Consider the following 16,445-nt stretch of genomic DNA (forward strand, 5'->3'; position numbering starts at 1 on the left):
AGCAGCTCACATAGAGACTTGTATGATGGATGCTCCACATAAGCTAAGAACAAAGAAAAGTGTATAATAGTTCATATGGTGAAGTTTTCTGCAAGGAGATGTTTATATAATATTTTATCAAAGGAGAGTCCAGTATTACCACTTTGTACCACTTTGAGTTTTCTGCCACAGCCATGTCTTCAGGATGGAGGACATTATGGTTTCTCAGTAAAAAGCTACATTTTCCTTCCCATTTTTTTCTTAAAAAGTGAGGGAACAACGGTTTAAAGCGGCTACAACATAAGTGAGGAATTACGTTAGGGATCATGTAAGGAATTTGTTTATGGACATTTTTCAATATTTAATGTAACTATAAATGGATAAAAAATATGTGATAAATATAACATTATAATCATTGGCAAATTGCTGTGATATAAAAAGAGTAAAAAACTTCAGGATTTGCTCTTATTGAAAAAAGAATAAATTTCAGGGTGTTAACAGATGCTTTGAATCAGGCCGCTTCACACCACCCTGTCATTGCTTATTTTCCTATAACAGCATATCCCCAAGATTTTTATTCCTTATTTTATATCTCCAAAGTGTGTGTGGTGGACTGTCTGTAATCACATGAATATTCACACAGAGTTCCTGCATGTTTTAAATCTCAAAGATTGGTGTCCTTGTTTTTTTTAATTAAGGTCATTTACAAGTCACACCAAATCAAGCAAAAAATAATAGAACATCATAAACATTTCTGTGTAATAGTCGTATCTAAGTCTTCTCAGTCTGGTATTTGATGTTATCTCCTCTGTTATTACTAACAGAAGCACGCCAGTGTTCAGAGATGGAGGTCAAAGCAACCTTTTCAATTCGGATTAAAACAACTTTTAGGGGCACAGGAGATTAAAAGTGTCTGTGATTAAGCATTTGAATACATAGTTGAGCAACTGAAAACAATGGAAGGGCTGTCATCAAAGCTCGCTGAAAATGTTCTAATGACGGCGACTATCTATCTGTTACAAAAGGATGGTGAGAAACAGAGGCTTTGACACATCACCTTGCTGCCAGCATTAACACCCCTGCAAACACACACACAAACGCACACACACGGGAGACAATGCTTCATGCTAACAAACACACATAAAAGACAATTATGCCTTGATTTGCAAATCACTATGCAAATCCCAACTCATAGACTCATGAAGCTTGCAGGAATGTCCTTGGGCAGTTTTAATTCTAAAAGACAAATGATGTAAATTCAGTTTTCACATACAATATTTTAATGTTGACACATTTGACAAATTTATGTTATACAAAACTGTCAATGTCCTTGTTGTCATACTTCAATCAAGGCTTTTTTTTCTTCTGCTGTTTTAAAGGTTTATCTCCTTATCCACTCACACCTGCCTGGTGACACACACATCCCTGAGACACTAAACACTGAGGTACACACATACACACGACTTCACTTCATCTTCTTGCTTTTGGGCTTCTTGCTCTTTCCCCCTGATTTTGATGCTTCGTCCTGTGGAGGAAAAAAGGTAAGAGAAAGAGAAAAGAGAAAAGGTGAGAGAATACAAGGTGTGTGAGCGGAAATCCACTTACTTCAAACATGAAGCCTGAGTAGCAAAACAACTTGACACATGAACATTTGATATGACAGACAGCAATAAAACCAGATCTCTTTCTTTCAGTGCTGATCGTTTGTACAATGAAACTACGCAATCCTCCTGTGACGGTACTGATGTCACAAAGAAACTCGACGTCAGATGCGCAAACCAGTTCCCAGAATGTAAAGCAATAAATGGAGTATAATAATAATAATAAAAAAAAATTTCTATAGCGTTGCATCTCAAAGCACCTTACAACAGAATAAATAAAAATACAGTGAAATATAAAGGAAGAGAAAGAATAATGCAATAAGAACAATTACTAAGAAATAACAGATATTTGCTTGTATTTCTCTGGTATAAATATGGTGCTGTGCTTTAGTACTGCAGGTCATTAGATGAATGTTCAAAAACAGTTTTGAACCACCTTCCCCCACGTTTTCCTTTTTCAGACTAACAGAAGTCATCTCTGCTGGCAAGCAATATGCAGAGATGCCTGTGGTAGTGATTTTATTTCAGCTTAAGATATCTACATAGCCAGCCCTGCAATCATGGTAAGGCAGGGGACCTCAAAGTGTTCAGAGCTAGGGACCACTTCCAATGTAAAAATAAATCCTCAGACCCCTTTATCATAGCAACACAGACTCATAAATATCAGATACACTAGGTACATTTTTTTCCCCAAACATTTAGGCATGTTATTCCTGACCTCGCCACGCAGAAAACAAAAACCTTTTCCATGGTGTTAAAATGTTAACTTGAAACATTTTTTTTATCATATTAACAGCACGTTTTGTTTCTTTTCTTTTATTACAATTGCAATTTGCTTCAGCTATAACAGCTTTACCAGTAGTAGAAATAACAGTGCATTTAGTGTTCAACACTGTAATGTAATTAAAATAAATAGCAATAATATTATTTCTTATAATAATATTTTGGTGTTTAAACATGATCAACCTTCATCCATTTAAAGGGGCCAAAACATTTTTGTTCTCATTCTTCTTACTGAAATATAATTATTATCATCTTGTACTTTTGTACAGCTAACAAATGTTACTAGGTACTAGTTATGTATTTAGCACTGGCAGGGAGAATGGAAACTAACATTACCTTGTTAGTCAGCAAAGTTATGCTATGATAGTTAGCTAGCTAACTATATAGCTAGCTACGAATATAGCGGTTAAAGAAGATTGCATGTTCTTAGATACAACAGCTAAGGGACTTTGATATGTTAACAAGTTAGCTATCATCATGAACATGCAAGCTTATCTAATTACTATCTTCTGGCATGGAGAATGGAAGCTAACATTACAATGTTGGTCAACAATGTTAGCTATGATAGTTAGCTAGCTATATTTGTAGGAATATAATAGTTAGGTAAGCTTGCATTTTCTTAGATACAGTAGCTAATGTACAGTATGATTTGGTAAGAAGTTAGCTATTATTATGAACATTAAGTAGTAGTTGTTTCTGAACATTAGCTAGGTAACTAGCTAGGTACATTATGTTAGTGATATGTTAGTGCTGTACCTTGTAGACTCACCAGTGTAGCACATGGGGTGTATAGCATACTGTGTATAGAAACTGAGTCTAGCAAGATGGGCTATGCTCAATAACTTATGGGTTAAAATGACACGGAAAGATTCTAAACGGTGTTACATTTACAAAATGCAGTTACTGAATAGGCATATCTAGAGGTTTAAGTGAAATTTGAAAGGAGGCTGAACTCTGATAGTGATTGGGGAAGAGGTCTCAAACCACATATAGAAAAACTGGTTTGCAGCACAGCTGTTGCTGAAGCTGCTCGGGACCATGGGATCGCTTTGCCCCGTTCTAATTTGTGCTTTTGGGCTGTTCATAAAGACAACATTTTATATCTTCATATTTCTAATAATGAGATTTATATTTGATATCACTCACACACACAATTTAATTACAATATGTCATAATGAATTAGTATTTTAGAAGTGTAAAATATACAGCTTGGAAAATATCCATGAAAATCAACAGTTCAATTATCTTGAAAATAAATCTTGAAAACACTGCATATACAAGTTACAAATTTTTTTTAACCCCTCCTAGCTCCTGAGGGTGCCGTAACACCGTTTAGAATCTTTCCGTGTCATTTTAACCCATAAGTGCACCCAGTAAACTAGCAACTCAGACCTTATATGTAAGGCTGTTTGTTGGCATTAACTAACCCTAACCCTACTTCAAAATGACCTGAAACGACACCCTATTACAGTCAGTAGAAAATATTGTGGCCAGGAGGGCAAAGATGGCTAATAGCAGCATAACAGTCACCAAAATGTCTTCCCAAGCTGGCCTTTTAAAACATTTCCCCTTTTTAGACTAATGAAGTCCCAGTGAATTCCATCAGCAGCCTGTTTTCAAAGAAGGGCTGACTTGTTTGTTAAGCAGACTTCTGTCATATTTGGGAAAATGAGTGACTCAGTTAATTTGCACAGTGGGGTAGCAATGATATTCAGCATCTGTGCATTTCATAGGAAGAACACTTCCTGCATACATATGGAACAAAACATGCATGCTGGCAGACTGCTGTCATCATCTTCATCATCCTCATCAGTCATTATCAGTCATCGTCAGTCATCATAATCATCATTCAGTGTATTAATAATCCTGCCACCATAATTCAGATGTGACAACAACAATATTAATAATAATAATAGTAATACTAACAGTAACAACAACAATTATACTTTTAAAAAATAATAATAAAAATGTGACCTGATTTTGTCATTTTCTCCAGTCTGCAAGTTGTCGCAGATGCACCAATATATTCGAGCATGTTTGAAATTCTCTGCGATTTTTTACTATGCGCACATGTACGACAAGTCAGTTTATCATCCATTTGTGTGGGCGTGTGAGGGCAAAAACGTAAGCCCAAAAATAATGCTTCTATAAGAAATTATTTGCCATGTCATAAAAAAATGCAAAAACAAAAACAAACACTACATGATCACTTGTATAAAAATAGCTGTTTTTTTTCACTATACCTTCAGTTCTGTTTGCACAAGAGACAATCCTTGTAGGTCTGCTGGAAATGTCTCCACAACCAATATTTCCTCCACAATTTCTCTTTTTTCTTGTTTCGGTAATAAATAACTCACATAGACAATAGACAGCTCTTATGTTTATTTTCGTGAGTAAGTGGGATTTGGGGATCAGCTGTACTTCCTCTGGAATCTCTCCAGGTAAACGTTTGTGCAGCAGAAATGGTTGAAGATGACTTGTCAAAATATAAAGTTTCACCCTCAAGCCAAGTGCCAAGCACCAACTAATTATATTATTCATGTTACACCTGGCTTTCCTTGAAGCAAACCTCAAACAATAATGTTCAGAGGGGAGGAGAAGTCTGTTACCTGGATGATGTTCAAAATTAGCTTTCAAAACAAGTGCAAACGTGCTTAGATGATAACCTGTACATTTGAATATATACACTCCCCTCTGAATGTATTGAAAACAGCAAGGCCAATTAAAATTTTTTTTTTGCCATACACTGAAGACATTTGGGTTTGAGATCACAAGATGAATGTGACATGATAGATCAGAACTTCAGCATTAATTTCCTAATATTTACATCTAGATGTGTTAAACAACTTAGAACATGGCAGCTTTTGTTTGAACACACCCATTTTAAAGTTATCAAAAATTTTGGAACACGTGACTGACATGGTTATTGTTGCCCAGGTGTGCCATGTTAAATTGATTGTTTAAACACTTAATAGCTCTGAATGTCTACGCTTGGTTTGAGCCCTGAGTTTCACCTATGCAGACTGCATTTGTTGTTAAAAATAACAAACCATCATGAAGAAAAGAGAGCTGTCTGTGGGAGAAAAGCAAGTAATTTTGAACCTGTGAAAAGAGTCAGAAAATCTGTCAGAGCCATTGCAAGCACTGGGCATAGTCAATACAATAACCCCCCCCCCCCCCCCAAAAAAAAAAAAAAATGATGCAAGATACAAACCACTCTTGAGCAGTATGAATCGGAAAGTCAGATTGGAATTAGCAAAGAAATACAAACATGAGCCACAAAAGTTCTGAAACCAAGATGAACCTCTGCCAAAGTGATGGAAAGGCCAAAGTGTGGAGAAAAAAAAAAAGGATCTGCTCATGATTCAAAACATACAAGCTCAATGGTCAAGCATGGTGGAGGTAGTGTCATGACTTGGGTTTGCATGGCTACTTCTGGAACAGACTCACTAATCATTATTGATGATGTAACTCATGATATTAGCAGCAGAATTAATTTAGAAGTGTACAGAAACATTTTGTCTGCCAATTTACAGAGAACTGCATCCAGTCTAATTGGGAGGAACTTCATCATGCAGCAAAACAATGATCCAAAACACACTGCCAACTCAACAAGGACTTTATCGGGGGGGTAGTGGAAAGTTTTAGATTGGTCAAGTCAATCACCAGACCTTAACCCAATTGAGCAGCATTTCACCTCCTGAAGAGGAGACTGAAGGGAGAAACGCCTCAAAACCAACAACAACTGAAAGAAGCTGCAAAGGTGCCAAAGGTGTTCCAAGTTGTTTAGCACTTATGTAAATATCATGAAATAAAACTGAAATTCAGATCTGCCATCGCATAGTCATCTTTTGATCGCAAACTCAAATGTTTTCAGCGTACAGCAAGAACAAAAGAATTGGCCTTGCTGTTCCTATACTTTCAGAGGGGACTGTATGGATCTTTTTCAATTTCTTCTATTGAGTATATATGAAAACTTCTATGATAATAAATACTAGTGATTTTTGGTAATGAGCATCCATTTCTGAATGAGGTTCATGGTCAAGTGGCAAAAAAGCAGATCACTGCCCATAAGCACGCCTACAGCAACCCAGCAGTGCATATCAATGCAATTTCTGATGAATGCCAAAATATCTGTAAAATCAACCTCCTATCTGTGCAATTTGCACTCTATGTAGGCTTTTTTGCACATTAGGTAAACTTGATATTTTCTCCCAATGTATTTAAGTGTAATAACATTTTCTTTTTTTTAAAATCTCACTCGATTGTACTGAATGGTACTATACAATGTTTCCTTTTACAAAAATAAAGAATTGCCATAAAAACTGCGACTAGTCATTGAGATCAGTCTGAAGATGTTTTGATTACTGAATGCTCTCTATTCACTTAAACATGCTATGCTTTTCAAAAAGTGTGTAGGATTAACAATTGCACTCCACTCACTCTGTTGACACTATGCAAATTACACAGATTTCACTTTTCCTCTCTAGCTCCATGATGATTTTTTTGGAAAAGTAAATTAAATAAATAAAATAAAATAAAGGTGAAGCCAATTTGGCGGTCAGTCCTACTCGCCACTGTTTTTGGCAATTCCCGCTCATTAGCATGGGCATGTTTCTAAACAGTGTTACTTGTGAGTGCACACAAAACAGAGAAATCTTAGGGCTTAGGGTGCAGGTCTCAGGGAACCTCAGTGAAAACCCAGAAGGTCCCGGTCACCCTCGTAACCATGGCAATCCTGCAGCTGCTCACATGTCCTTATTTGCACAGAAATGAAAGGAAAGAAAGCAACACATGAATCTCAGAAGTTGGCCTCTCTGTGTAAACCTCTTCATAATCCTTGAATTTTGTGACATGTATGACCTAAAAACTGGGCACACTGGTTTAATATCTGTGATACACACTCCAAAGGTGAGCCAAAGGTGAGCAGTTCTTTAAATACATCCAGAATGAGAAAGGACACTCTGTTGTAAAAGACAGGGAAAAAAGAAAAAAAAACATACATAAGAACAAACAAATAAATAAAAGCAAACTTAAAAAATCAGGGAAATGAACCATTAATATGTATCTATCTCTATTTCTTGAAAAAAAGTCCAGTTCTGATGCTCACATGCTCATTGTAGGTGCTTTTGGTGGTGGGCAGGGGTCAGCATGGGCACTCTGACCGGTCTTCAGCTACGCAGCTCCATATGCAGCTAGCTGCAATGCACTGTGTGTTCTTACGCCTTTCTATCATAGCCATCATTAACCTTTTCAGCAATTTGTTCTACAGTAGCTCTTCCATTTGAGAGGAACGGTCTGCTTGGGCTGAATTTGCTGGAACGGCCAGTCCTGGACAAATTGGCAATCATTTGAAATCTGCGCCATTTGTAGATGATTTTCCTTACAGTGGAATGACATAGTTCAAATAATTTGCAGATCTATTTTAATCCCTTGCCAGACTCATAGGCATCTACAACCTTTTTTCTGAAGGCCTTACACTTTAGAACTCTTTAGATCTCGGCATGATGACACCACACACCTCAGTAACAAACGGAACACCAGACACTAGATATGAAAGGGGTATAAATAAGACAGGTTCCACCTGCAGTCACTAAGCAGGGTCTAATAACTGATCTTCCTTTCTGGCAAGCAACGCTAATGTGGCTCAGCAATAGAAAACCAGCAGCTTTGGTTGCACCTCAGCTTTACAAAAAAAAAACCCAAAACAATTAAACTATGACCCAGTTATTACTTTTACACCTGCAAATTCATTCCAATTGTACAACACAATTTAAATATGCGTCAGCAATTTAAGTCAGCAATTTAAATATGGCTTCTCTAATACAAAATCAACCAGCAGATTGAGAGAGACTGATAATAGCTCAGGAAGGATTTCTAATACCCCAGGATGCACTGATCATTCTGATCATCAGCCCATGAACTACAATCTTTTCCACACACTGGTAAATGTGCATGAAATTCAAACTACGACTCCACATCTACCTGCAGCAGTTCCCTCTTATCGTTTCATCACTGTATTCAGTGATCTTTACTACCGCTAATGTTTAGGACTGAATTTGTCCCTGTAAATTATCTTCAATTAAATGGATTGAAGGAACTCGAGCTTCTTTGATCTTCTCGCTCAACACTCTCTTCTGCTGTCTTTCCTTTTATCATTTGATCTTCTTATCTGAAATACTTCTCAAATTTAATTCACCCTCCACATCCTCCAGCTACGAGGCTTGACAATGTGACACATTAAAGCAGGGGTATTAAACTTGTGAAAGACAAGCGACAAGGTAATTCTACCTGTGTCAAATTTAAAACATGTCTCCTCTGTCTATGGTAACATCATATGAAACAAAACATATCGACTTTAAATTCTGTAATTTATAACCATGAACCAATCACTAATGGCTAAATATTATTTAAGGTAACTTGTCATTTAGTCATGTTAGTCACTTATTCAGATCTTTGTAAGCAAGGGGTTTTCTATAATTTATGGATCTTTGCAATTACAATTAAATTACCATGCAATAATTGATTATTTGGATATAAATTAGTGGTTATGTTAAGCTTTACATTACCACTTATACATTTGAAACATTCTGTTTTCATTATCTATTTTAACACGCCATGTGGGTAAATGAAATAAAAATCTATTAAAGTCTATGAAACCGCTTTCCTTTCTTGATGAACTGCCTTAAACAAAATAATTTACATTAATTCATTTATTCAGTTTACATGTGATAAGCCACAACAGAGGACCTGCTACAGAAACCTCAAATGTTTCATGTTTAAATAACTGGAGTCACTGAACGATGGCCTGTTTTCATACGTTGATCGGTTCTACTAAAGTATTTTGAGTGCTTTTCATGTCACACACAAAACAGAAAATCAGAAGAAGAATGAACCTAGGGAAGCAAGTGTATTCGGGATCAAATGATCAAAATCTTAGACTGATTTTCTCAAAATTTTGCACGTCAGTATGCGCTTTATCCTAATCAGGGTCAAAGTGGATCCAGAGCTTATCCGAGGAAAACTCAGGCATGAGGTAGGAAAACACCCTTGATGGGATGCTGGTCAATCTCAGGGCACCATACACACATTCTTTCAGAACTAAGAGCAATTGAGAATTGCCAAGCCACCTACCAGCACGTTTTTTTTGGAGATAGGTGGAAACTGGAGAATAAACTCACACAGACATGGGGATAACAAGACATGAACCCAAGCTGAGGACTGAACCAGGGACCCTGGAACTGTGAGACAGCAACACTACACTGTGTTCTCCATCTAAACTAAACAAAATAGACCACTCCATACAATGTGGTTATATAGAACAGATATAGTCACAGAAACATGTTCATAAACCAGCAGGACGTTGTATAGCACCCTCCTCCTTTGTCTAGTCTAAGGCTGCTTTCACTTATACAGTGTTAGTCCATTTGAACAGAACCCTGGTGTGCTCTCCACCTCAGTGTGGTTCTTTAGACAGGTGAGAACACAGCAATCACACTCAGGCGTGAGCGGGTGTGAGTTCCTATCAAACTCTAGTGCAGTTTGATTGCAGTGAGAAAGTGATTCAACTTTAAATCAACAAAACGGCAGGAAGTAAACCAATCATGTATTTTGGCTTGTGGCAACAATTTATCTGTAGATGTGAGCTGCTACAGAGCTGCAAAAAAAATAAATAAAATGTCAGATCCAGCAATCAAACTATTAGGTGTGAAAGTGCCCTTAGCTGTGGATCCTAGTTAGGTAGGAAATTCTGATCACTTATATTAAGTTATTCATCCAGTGTTTGGGTTTGACTGGGATTGTGTGCTCAAGAATAATTATCAGTAGTTGAATCCTGTAGCGTTTTCTTATCATCACTCAGATATTGTGAAGAGTAAAAATCCAGCCTTCAGAGTTTGAGTTACTAATTATTATTATTACCAGTTTATACAATTTAATTTAGAACTCCTAACTTGCAATTCCATGAGACTGTTTACTTAATGAGTTTTACAGCACGGCACCCACATTAATGTGAGCAATAAACCTACAGATTCTACACAGAGCATTGTGTGAGGTTGTAACGGCACCAGTTTTTAATTACAGTATCTTCTGTATCTTACATTAAGCCTGAGTGTTTAATTATTCTCGGTTTGACTCTGACTTCGGTTCCCCCCATGTATTAATAATTCTCCTCTGTGCAATTTTTTAAACCTACAGAGCAATAGTCATAGGCTCCAGATCCACCTCAACCCTGACCACGATAAAGTGCTTACAGAAGACTGAAGTATAATTACAGCACCATACCGAAATTTCAGTGTAGCCCTCTTGGACGAGGATGTTCCTAGCGCAGTTGTTGATGTGTTTGAAGCGGTCAGGGCCGAGCAGGATACCACCATACCATCGGGACACCACCACTAGCACGTTCCTCACATCCAGAATCTGCAGACACAAAAGACACATCATACATACAAACTGTGTTTCTTATAAATTCTTTATTAAAACAGGTCAATTAGAGAACTGCAGAAAACAGCTTTGTCATATTCATACATTTGTTTGCTTTTTTGATTCTAGCCCAAAAGTGTATACTGAGTCATGGTTATGAATGACTGAATGATGAATGATTAATTTCAAGTGAAAAGACAATTCATTGCACAAACACATTTCTATTTTATTACTTGCGGGCAATCAAAGAGCCACACAGAATATGTAATACCTATGCAACGCATAATGTTGCGGTAAACAAGTTCAGTAATTTATTTATTTCTTAGGGATGTGAGAGGGGTGTTAAATCTAAGTGAATCATGTGTTTTTGTTTTTTTTATCTGAGGGAAAACACACACTATCCCCTAAGATTTAACAGATCTAATGTTTCTTTGTGACAAATGCTAACTGTCACCTGCCTGTTCAAGCTGTCAGTCACATTTCGAATGCTTCCTCAGGGGCACGCTTGGCAAACTGCCTGAGGGGTAGGGGGGTCTGCGCCACCTGCATAGCCTAATACTTGTCTATATTTGAATTCACATCTATTTCCCTAAATAGAGAGTGTGTAATTATAAAAAAGAGAGAGTGTGTGAGAGGAATTTCATGTCAGAATAGATGTGCTTGAAGCACTCAATAGAGAAAGAGCACAGGTGTGAAGTCTATTGCGCTAATGTACTAACAAATTTGTTGTGAAGTACGTTACAGATACTGATGTACTAAACAATGACAGGAATGTGCTACTGCTAATGATGCACCACTGGAAAAGTTCCCAGACTGCCCACAGGTTTTAGTGGTTGAGCTCCCACAAGTCGACATGATTGAAAGTGAAATTGGGTTTTGATTAAAATGGTACATCGATTTCACACGCTCTCTTGCAGGTCTTGGATGAGTACACAGAGAGTAAGTGTGATAAACAGGAGTTTATGGATGAGCGATGCACCCATGTGCAACGTCTGAAGAGAGGGTTCACAGAGAGAGGGCCAGATATTCATTCGCTGTCTCCAAGAGGTCCCTGAGGTCAAGACACTTTATTCTGTAAACCTGACTGGAAATTGAGCTTGACTTGGCTCATTGCTATTTCATTAGAACCCAGAGCCAAGTTTAGAAGATTGATTCAACACTTAACCCACTTGAAATAACCAAATAGTTTGCTAACTGTCAATGAATTTATGGCTCTATACACCACATGCTAAATATGGTCATATTTTCACTATGTTTAACAAAATGCTTTTGTAATATTTATTACTTCAGAAGTCAAAACTAGTCAACAGCTAAAAAACTATTATGTTGTGAAGCAATATTGATGTTTCTCAGAGTGATGATATGAAATTTTACTTAGTGATCAACGCTAAGGGTAATTACAGTGTGATTTTAGCCAAAAGTCTTTTCTGCATGTTTTACAAACATATCTGAGGGAAAATGTTGATATCCTGGACGGTTCTGTCTTGTTTTCACTGTCATTCTGTCTTTACCATTACATTGTTTATATTTTTAAAAAATATTAATATCCATGTTCCAGCTACACAAAGTGTCAGCCTTAGAAATTAGCCAGTTCAGTTTAGTTTACCCAGTTGCCTAGTAACAGTTTTCTAACCGCTTACAGCAAGAGTATCATGTGTTCACCTTCCTGTGTCGAAACTCAAACGCATGAATTCACAAATTGCATTTGAATACATCACGATTATATATGGTGAGAATCAACACATGCAATATTATCACTCGGGCTGTGTTACATTTCAGAGAAGTAGGCAGCATTTTTAGGCAGCAGTTGTACTCTTTATATAAACTCTATTCTGATTTGAAGGCATGGTTACTGAGAATGGTACCACTTAAAAATCACGAATATGGCTTTGGACTATAATTCATATGAACAGTTATGCTATTATAGCTTTAGGACTACAAACAGTTTTGCACTCAAGTCCACTGTTCACTGATGCAGACAAGCTCAACAAAACAGACTTCATGTGAAAACTGTAATGAAGTTCCTGGTTACATAATTGCATTACTTGACCATGTAGTACACAGTTATAGAAGGAATTTATTTATAAATGGTATCGTAATACCGTAATAATCGGTTGTTACCCAGATGAGGATGGGTTCCCTTTTGAGTCTGGTTCCTCTCAAGGTTTCTTCTTATCATCTCAGGGAGATTTTTACCTTGCCACCGTCGCCCATGGCTTGCTCATTAGGAATAAATTCATACATTTAAAATTTATATCCTGAATTTATATATTTCTGCAAAACTGTTTTGGAACAATATCCACTGTTAGCGCTATACAAATAAGACTGAACTGAATTGAAACTAGTCTCTAAGACTCCAAATTTTGGGAAATTTGAAGGCAACATTGCATTTTCCCTTAAGGCAATCCTTTAATTCACATACGCTTTCCGTGAACATGGTGGACAGAACTGTCAGTCATACTGAGGAGTAATTCCTCATTGATGTGTTAGTGTTCACTAGATTGCCTAGTGTGCCAGCTTAAGGCATTTTTTCTCACTGACCTGTATTGTGCAATGAATGTCAGCACAGTAGAAGATGGCAGACATTTAAAAAACATTGAAGTAATTATCACAATATGAAAATTCAACTGAGATGGAAAGATATATAAATAATCTCAAGTATTTTTTATTGAACTGCACAATATGAATAATTCATCACCAGATTTTTGCTATTAATGATCTGAACGACTAATTAAAAGATAAATTGCTTTTCATAAATAGCAACAAAGCACTATGCATCAATCAGTGATGATTAATTAAAGCAAATTCTGTGTTTGGCACCACTGATTCACCTATTTATTTTTATTTTTTCCTGCCCTTGAAGATATGTACCACCTTACACCAACCGTAATTTAACACATTTCTTTCCTATCTTCTGACCCTGCTGAAAATGCTGGAGGTGTGTTATATTGGACTTGCATTGAAACCTTCCAGGACTGACTGCTCCTGGTCCAATAAATCCATATGCACACAGATAGGATGGTAATTTGGAAGTCTCTCACACATACACACACCTGCAGTAGATGAAGCAGTCTCCCACCAGCAGCCGTCTCTCCATCGTCCTCACAATCCTGGAGGAACGTGTTTTTGTCTTCGCAGTATATCCTGTTGGATTGTAGAGTGGACAGTGCAGAAAAAAGCAATCAGGAAGCTGTCGGAGTAGTTCTGCTTTTGCTACTTTTGCTGTCATACAACGATTTAATGGATAAGCCAGTGTTGATCAGCGCTGCTCACTACAATATTAAACTGTACTGGAGTTAATGGTCAAGTAATGATCCTCTTTTACAGCTCCTTAAATTTCAGATATCCAACTGGGAGATTGGTAAAAGTGGTGAACTATCGAGTAAATGGCTGTATCATTCTAGTTTCATAGAGATTATATATATATATATATATATATATATATATATATATATATATATATATATATATATATATATTAACTGCATTATGCAAGGAAAAAAACACTTGTGTACTGTTATTAAAAAAAAAATCATTAACTATGGGGTGATGTGATGAAGTGGAGTTACTGTTATCATCCAGAACTTGATTATTTTCCAATAACAGCATGAACCAAAACGTTTAATTCCTTTTACACCACAGCAATTTGCCACCGATTACAACTTTTTATTAATTAAAGGATGATATATCATACTTTTTACCCTGTTTATAGTTATATTTAATATTGTGAAATGTCTGCTCTAGTTCACCCAAATACAGATAAGTGACAAATCAAAGGGGAAAAAACGTTGGCTCTGTTATGCTGTGGAAGCATTTATTTATTTTGGTTTGGTTCCACTTAGACTGATGATTCACTACAAATCGAACTGATCACCTTTATCCTATTTTGAACCATTTCTATGCTGATAGGCATGGGCTGTGTCTGATATCGTGTACTGTATCGAGTACCTACTGCACTGCTGTTGAAACAGTATGTACTACTCAGTATGTGCGTGTAGTATGAATACAATCCCAGACATACTACATCCGCCATGTTGGCACTGTCATGATGTCACCATAAACACTAAAATCTTACAGGGACCACCAGATTAAAGCAACTGGCAAAATGCACATCAGGAAAGTTAACTGAATTAGTAATTTAATGCGGTTAGTGTTAACAGGCTGAGGTCAGTTCATTACCTTTATCTTTGCCGGCTAAAGCATGAAGGAGATCAAAATAAGGTTTCAAAAGCTTTAACTGTTTTCTTGTTTAAACCTTCAATAAGTTTATTCAATATTATTTATTCGGGTATTGTTAAACAAGTCCTGTTTAACCAAGGTTTAATACTTAAAAAGAGCCAACACGCTGTCCTCCGCCATTTTTTTCTGAGCTTGTCCGCACCAGTCCCATTGCATTATAGGATTTTTGACTCACGTAATGTCCATCAGTTGCATACTGCAAAATCTCACCAGAAACAATAAGCCATCCAGTAATTTCTCACCTACTGTTTCTCACCTACTGAGAATTCGGACATACTACCCCTCTGATGTACTGCTTTTCACCTACAGTGCACTAGGGTAGTACGTTGTTTCCGATGCAGCCATGGTCTCTTGTACAGGAAGACTCTGCCCAGGAATTATCCTGTTAAAATTCCACCAGCCACTGCGTTGTTAAGTGCAAAACTATGATATGTACACAGCTTCTTTTTGTAGTCATGCGATATATCTTTGGAAAGCTGATTCTTGTAATTCGACTGATATAAACCGTTTCAAGATACAATCACAATAGCAGCTAAAATCAACGTCTGTGTCAGACCACCAACATGCAAACAAACACTTACAAAACTGAGGCAACTCACATATGAAGCCTCATAGTAGTCCACTGATCCATAACATCCTGACAAAAACAGTCTTGTTACATTGGCCAATCGAGCCAATCAATGTAAAAATATTTAGTTCAAAACACATTATTACATCAATAAATACTCACGGACTGTTGCTGCGTCATTTCAACTTGCTGGCAGATGTGCCTAATCTTTCACGTATTCTCAGAAATAATAGTGCTGAAGGGAAGTGCCTTCCCCCTTTCCTTCGTGAAAACCACGAGCCTATTGCAGCTGATTGTGTGGATGACTGGCGCATCGTATAGCCAATGAAATTCTGAAAAATATGATATGTGCTTTTGGGGTGAGTTTCAACACTTTGATTTAAAAGTCTGTGTGTAAAGCTGCGTAACCAGTGGCAAATGTTTCGTTTTTCTGCATGTAAAAGCACGCAAAGGTTTCAATTATTAATATACATATAAATATACATTTTGTAGACGGTATGTGATATGACAGCTCTTAGTGTCACCTTTTATTAGTGTCCAAAATTATGAGAAAAATCAAGAGTAGTAGTGTTTTTATTCTAGGAAGGTCTCCATGGTTACCAAGGGTCCTTCGGAGTCTCCAAAAGGTGATTTTGGTTAAAAAAACGCCTGGACATACCCTTAGAAAAACGTGTAAAATATTAATTTGCTTTGGTATTGTTATCAAATTTGAACTTGGACTATGCTGTGGTCCATTTGTGTTTTCTGGCTAATAGCTCCCAGCTGTAGTCATCTGCAGGCATTTGTATGCAAAAACAAACAAACAAACAAAAAAACCCCTTCTATTCCAGTGTGTTCAAAATTCTTTTACACAA

General features: G+C 36.9%; 1 protein-coding gene across 3 annotated transcripts in view; it reads right to left on the reverse strand.

The window, feature by feature from the left end:
* Positions 1-334: 334 nt before the first annotated feature.
* Positions 335-16,445, reverse strand: part of impact (impact RWD domain protein) — a 55,455-nt gene continuing 39,344 nt past the window's right edge. For 2 of the 3 annotated variants that reach the window (XM_053634296.1, XM_053634295.1), the window contains exons 9-11: positions 13,838-13,928; positions 10,647-10,781; positions 336-1,504 (exon numbers count right to left, since the gene is read on the reverse strand). In XM_053634296.1, coding sequence (XP_053490271.1) covers positions 1,445-1,504; positions 10,647-10,781; positions 13,838-13,928 — 286 coding nt within the window. In that variant the 3' untranslated portion in view covers positions 336-1,444. Of the gene's footprint in view, positions 1,505-10,646; positions 10,782-13,837; positions 13,929-16,445 lie in introns of all 3 variants that reach the window. The other variant, XM_053634294.1, reaches the window with a different exon arrangement.

The sequence above is a fragment of the Ictalurus furcatus genome, chromosome 10, assembly GCF_023375685.1.
Source record: "Ictalurus furcatus strain D&B chromosome 10, Billie_1.0, whole genome shotgun sequence".
In the NCBI taxonomy this organism is placed as follows: Eukaryota; Metazoa; Chordata; class Actinopteri; order Siluriformes; family Ictaluridae; genus Ictalurus; species Ictalurus furcatus.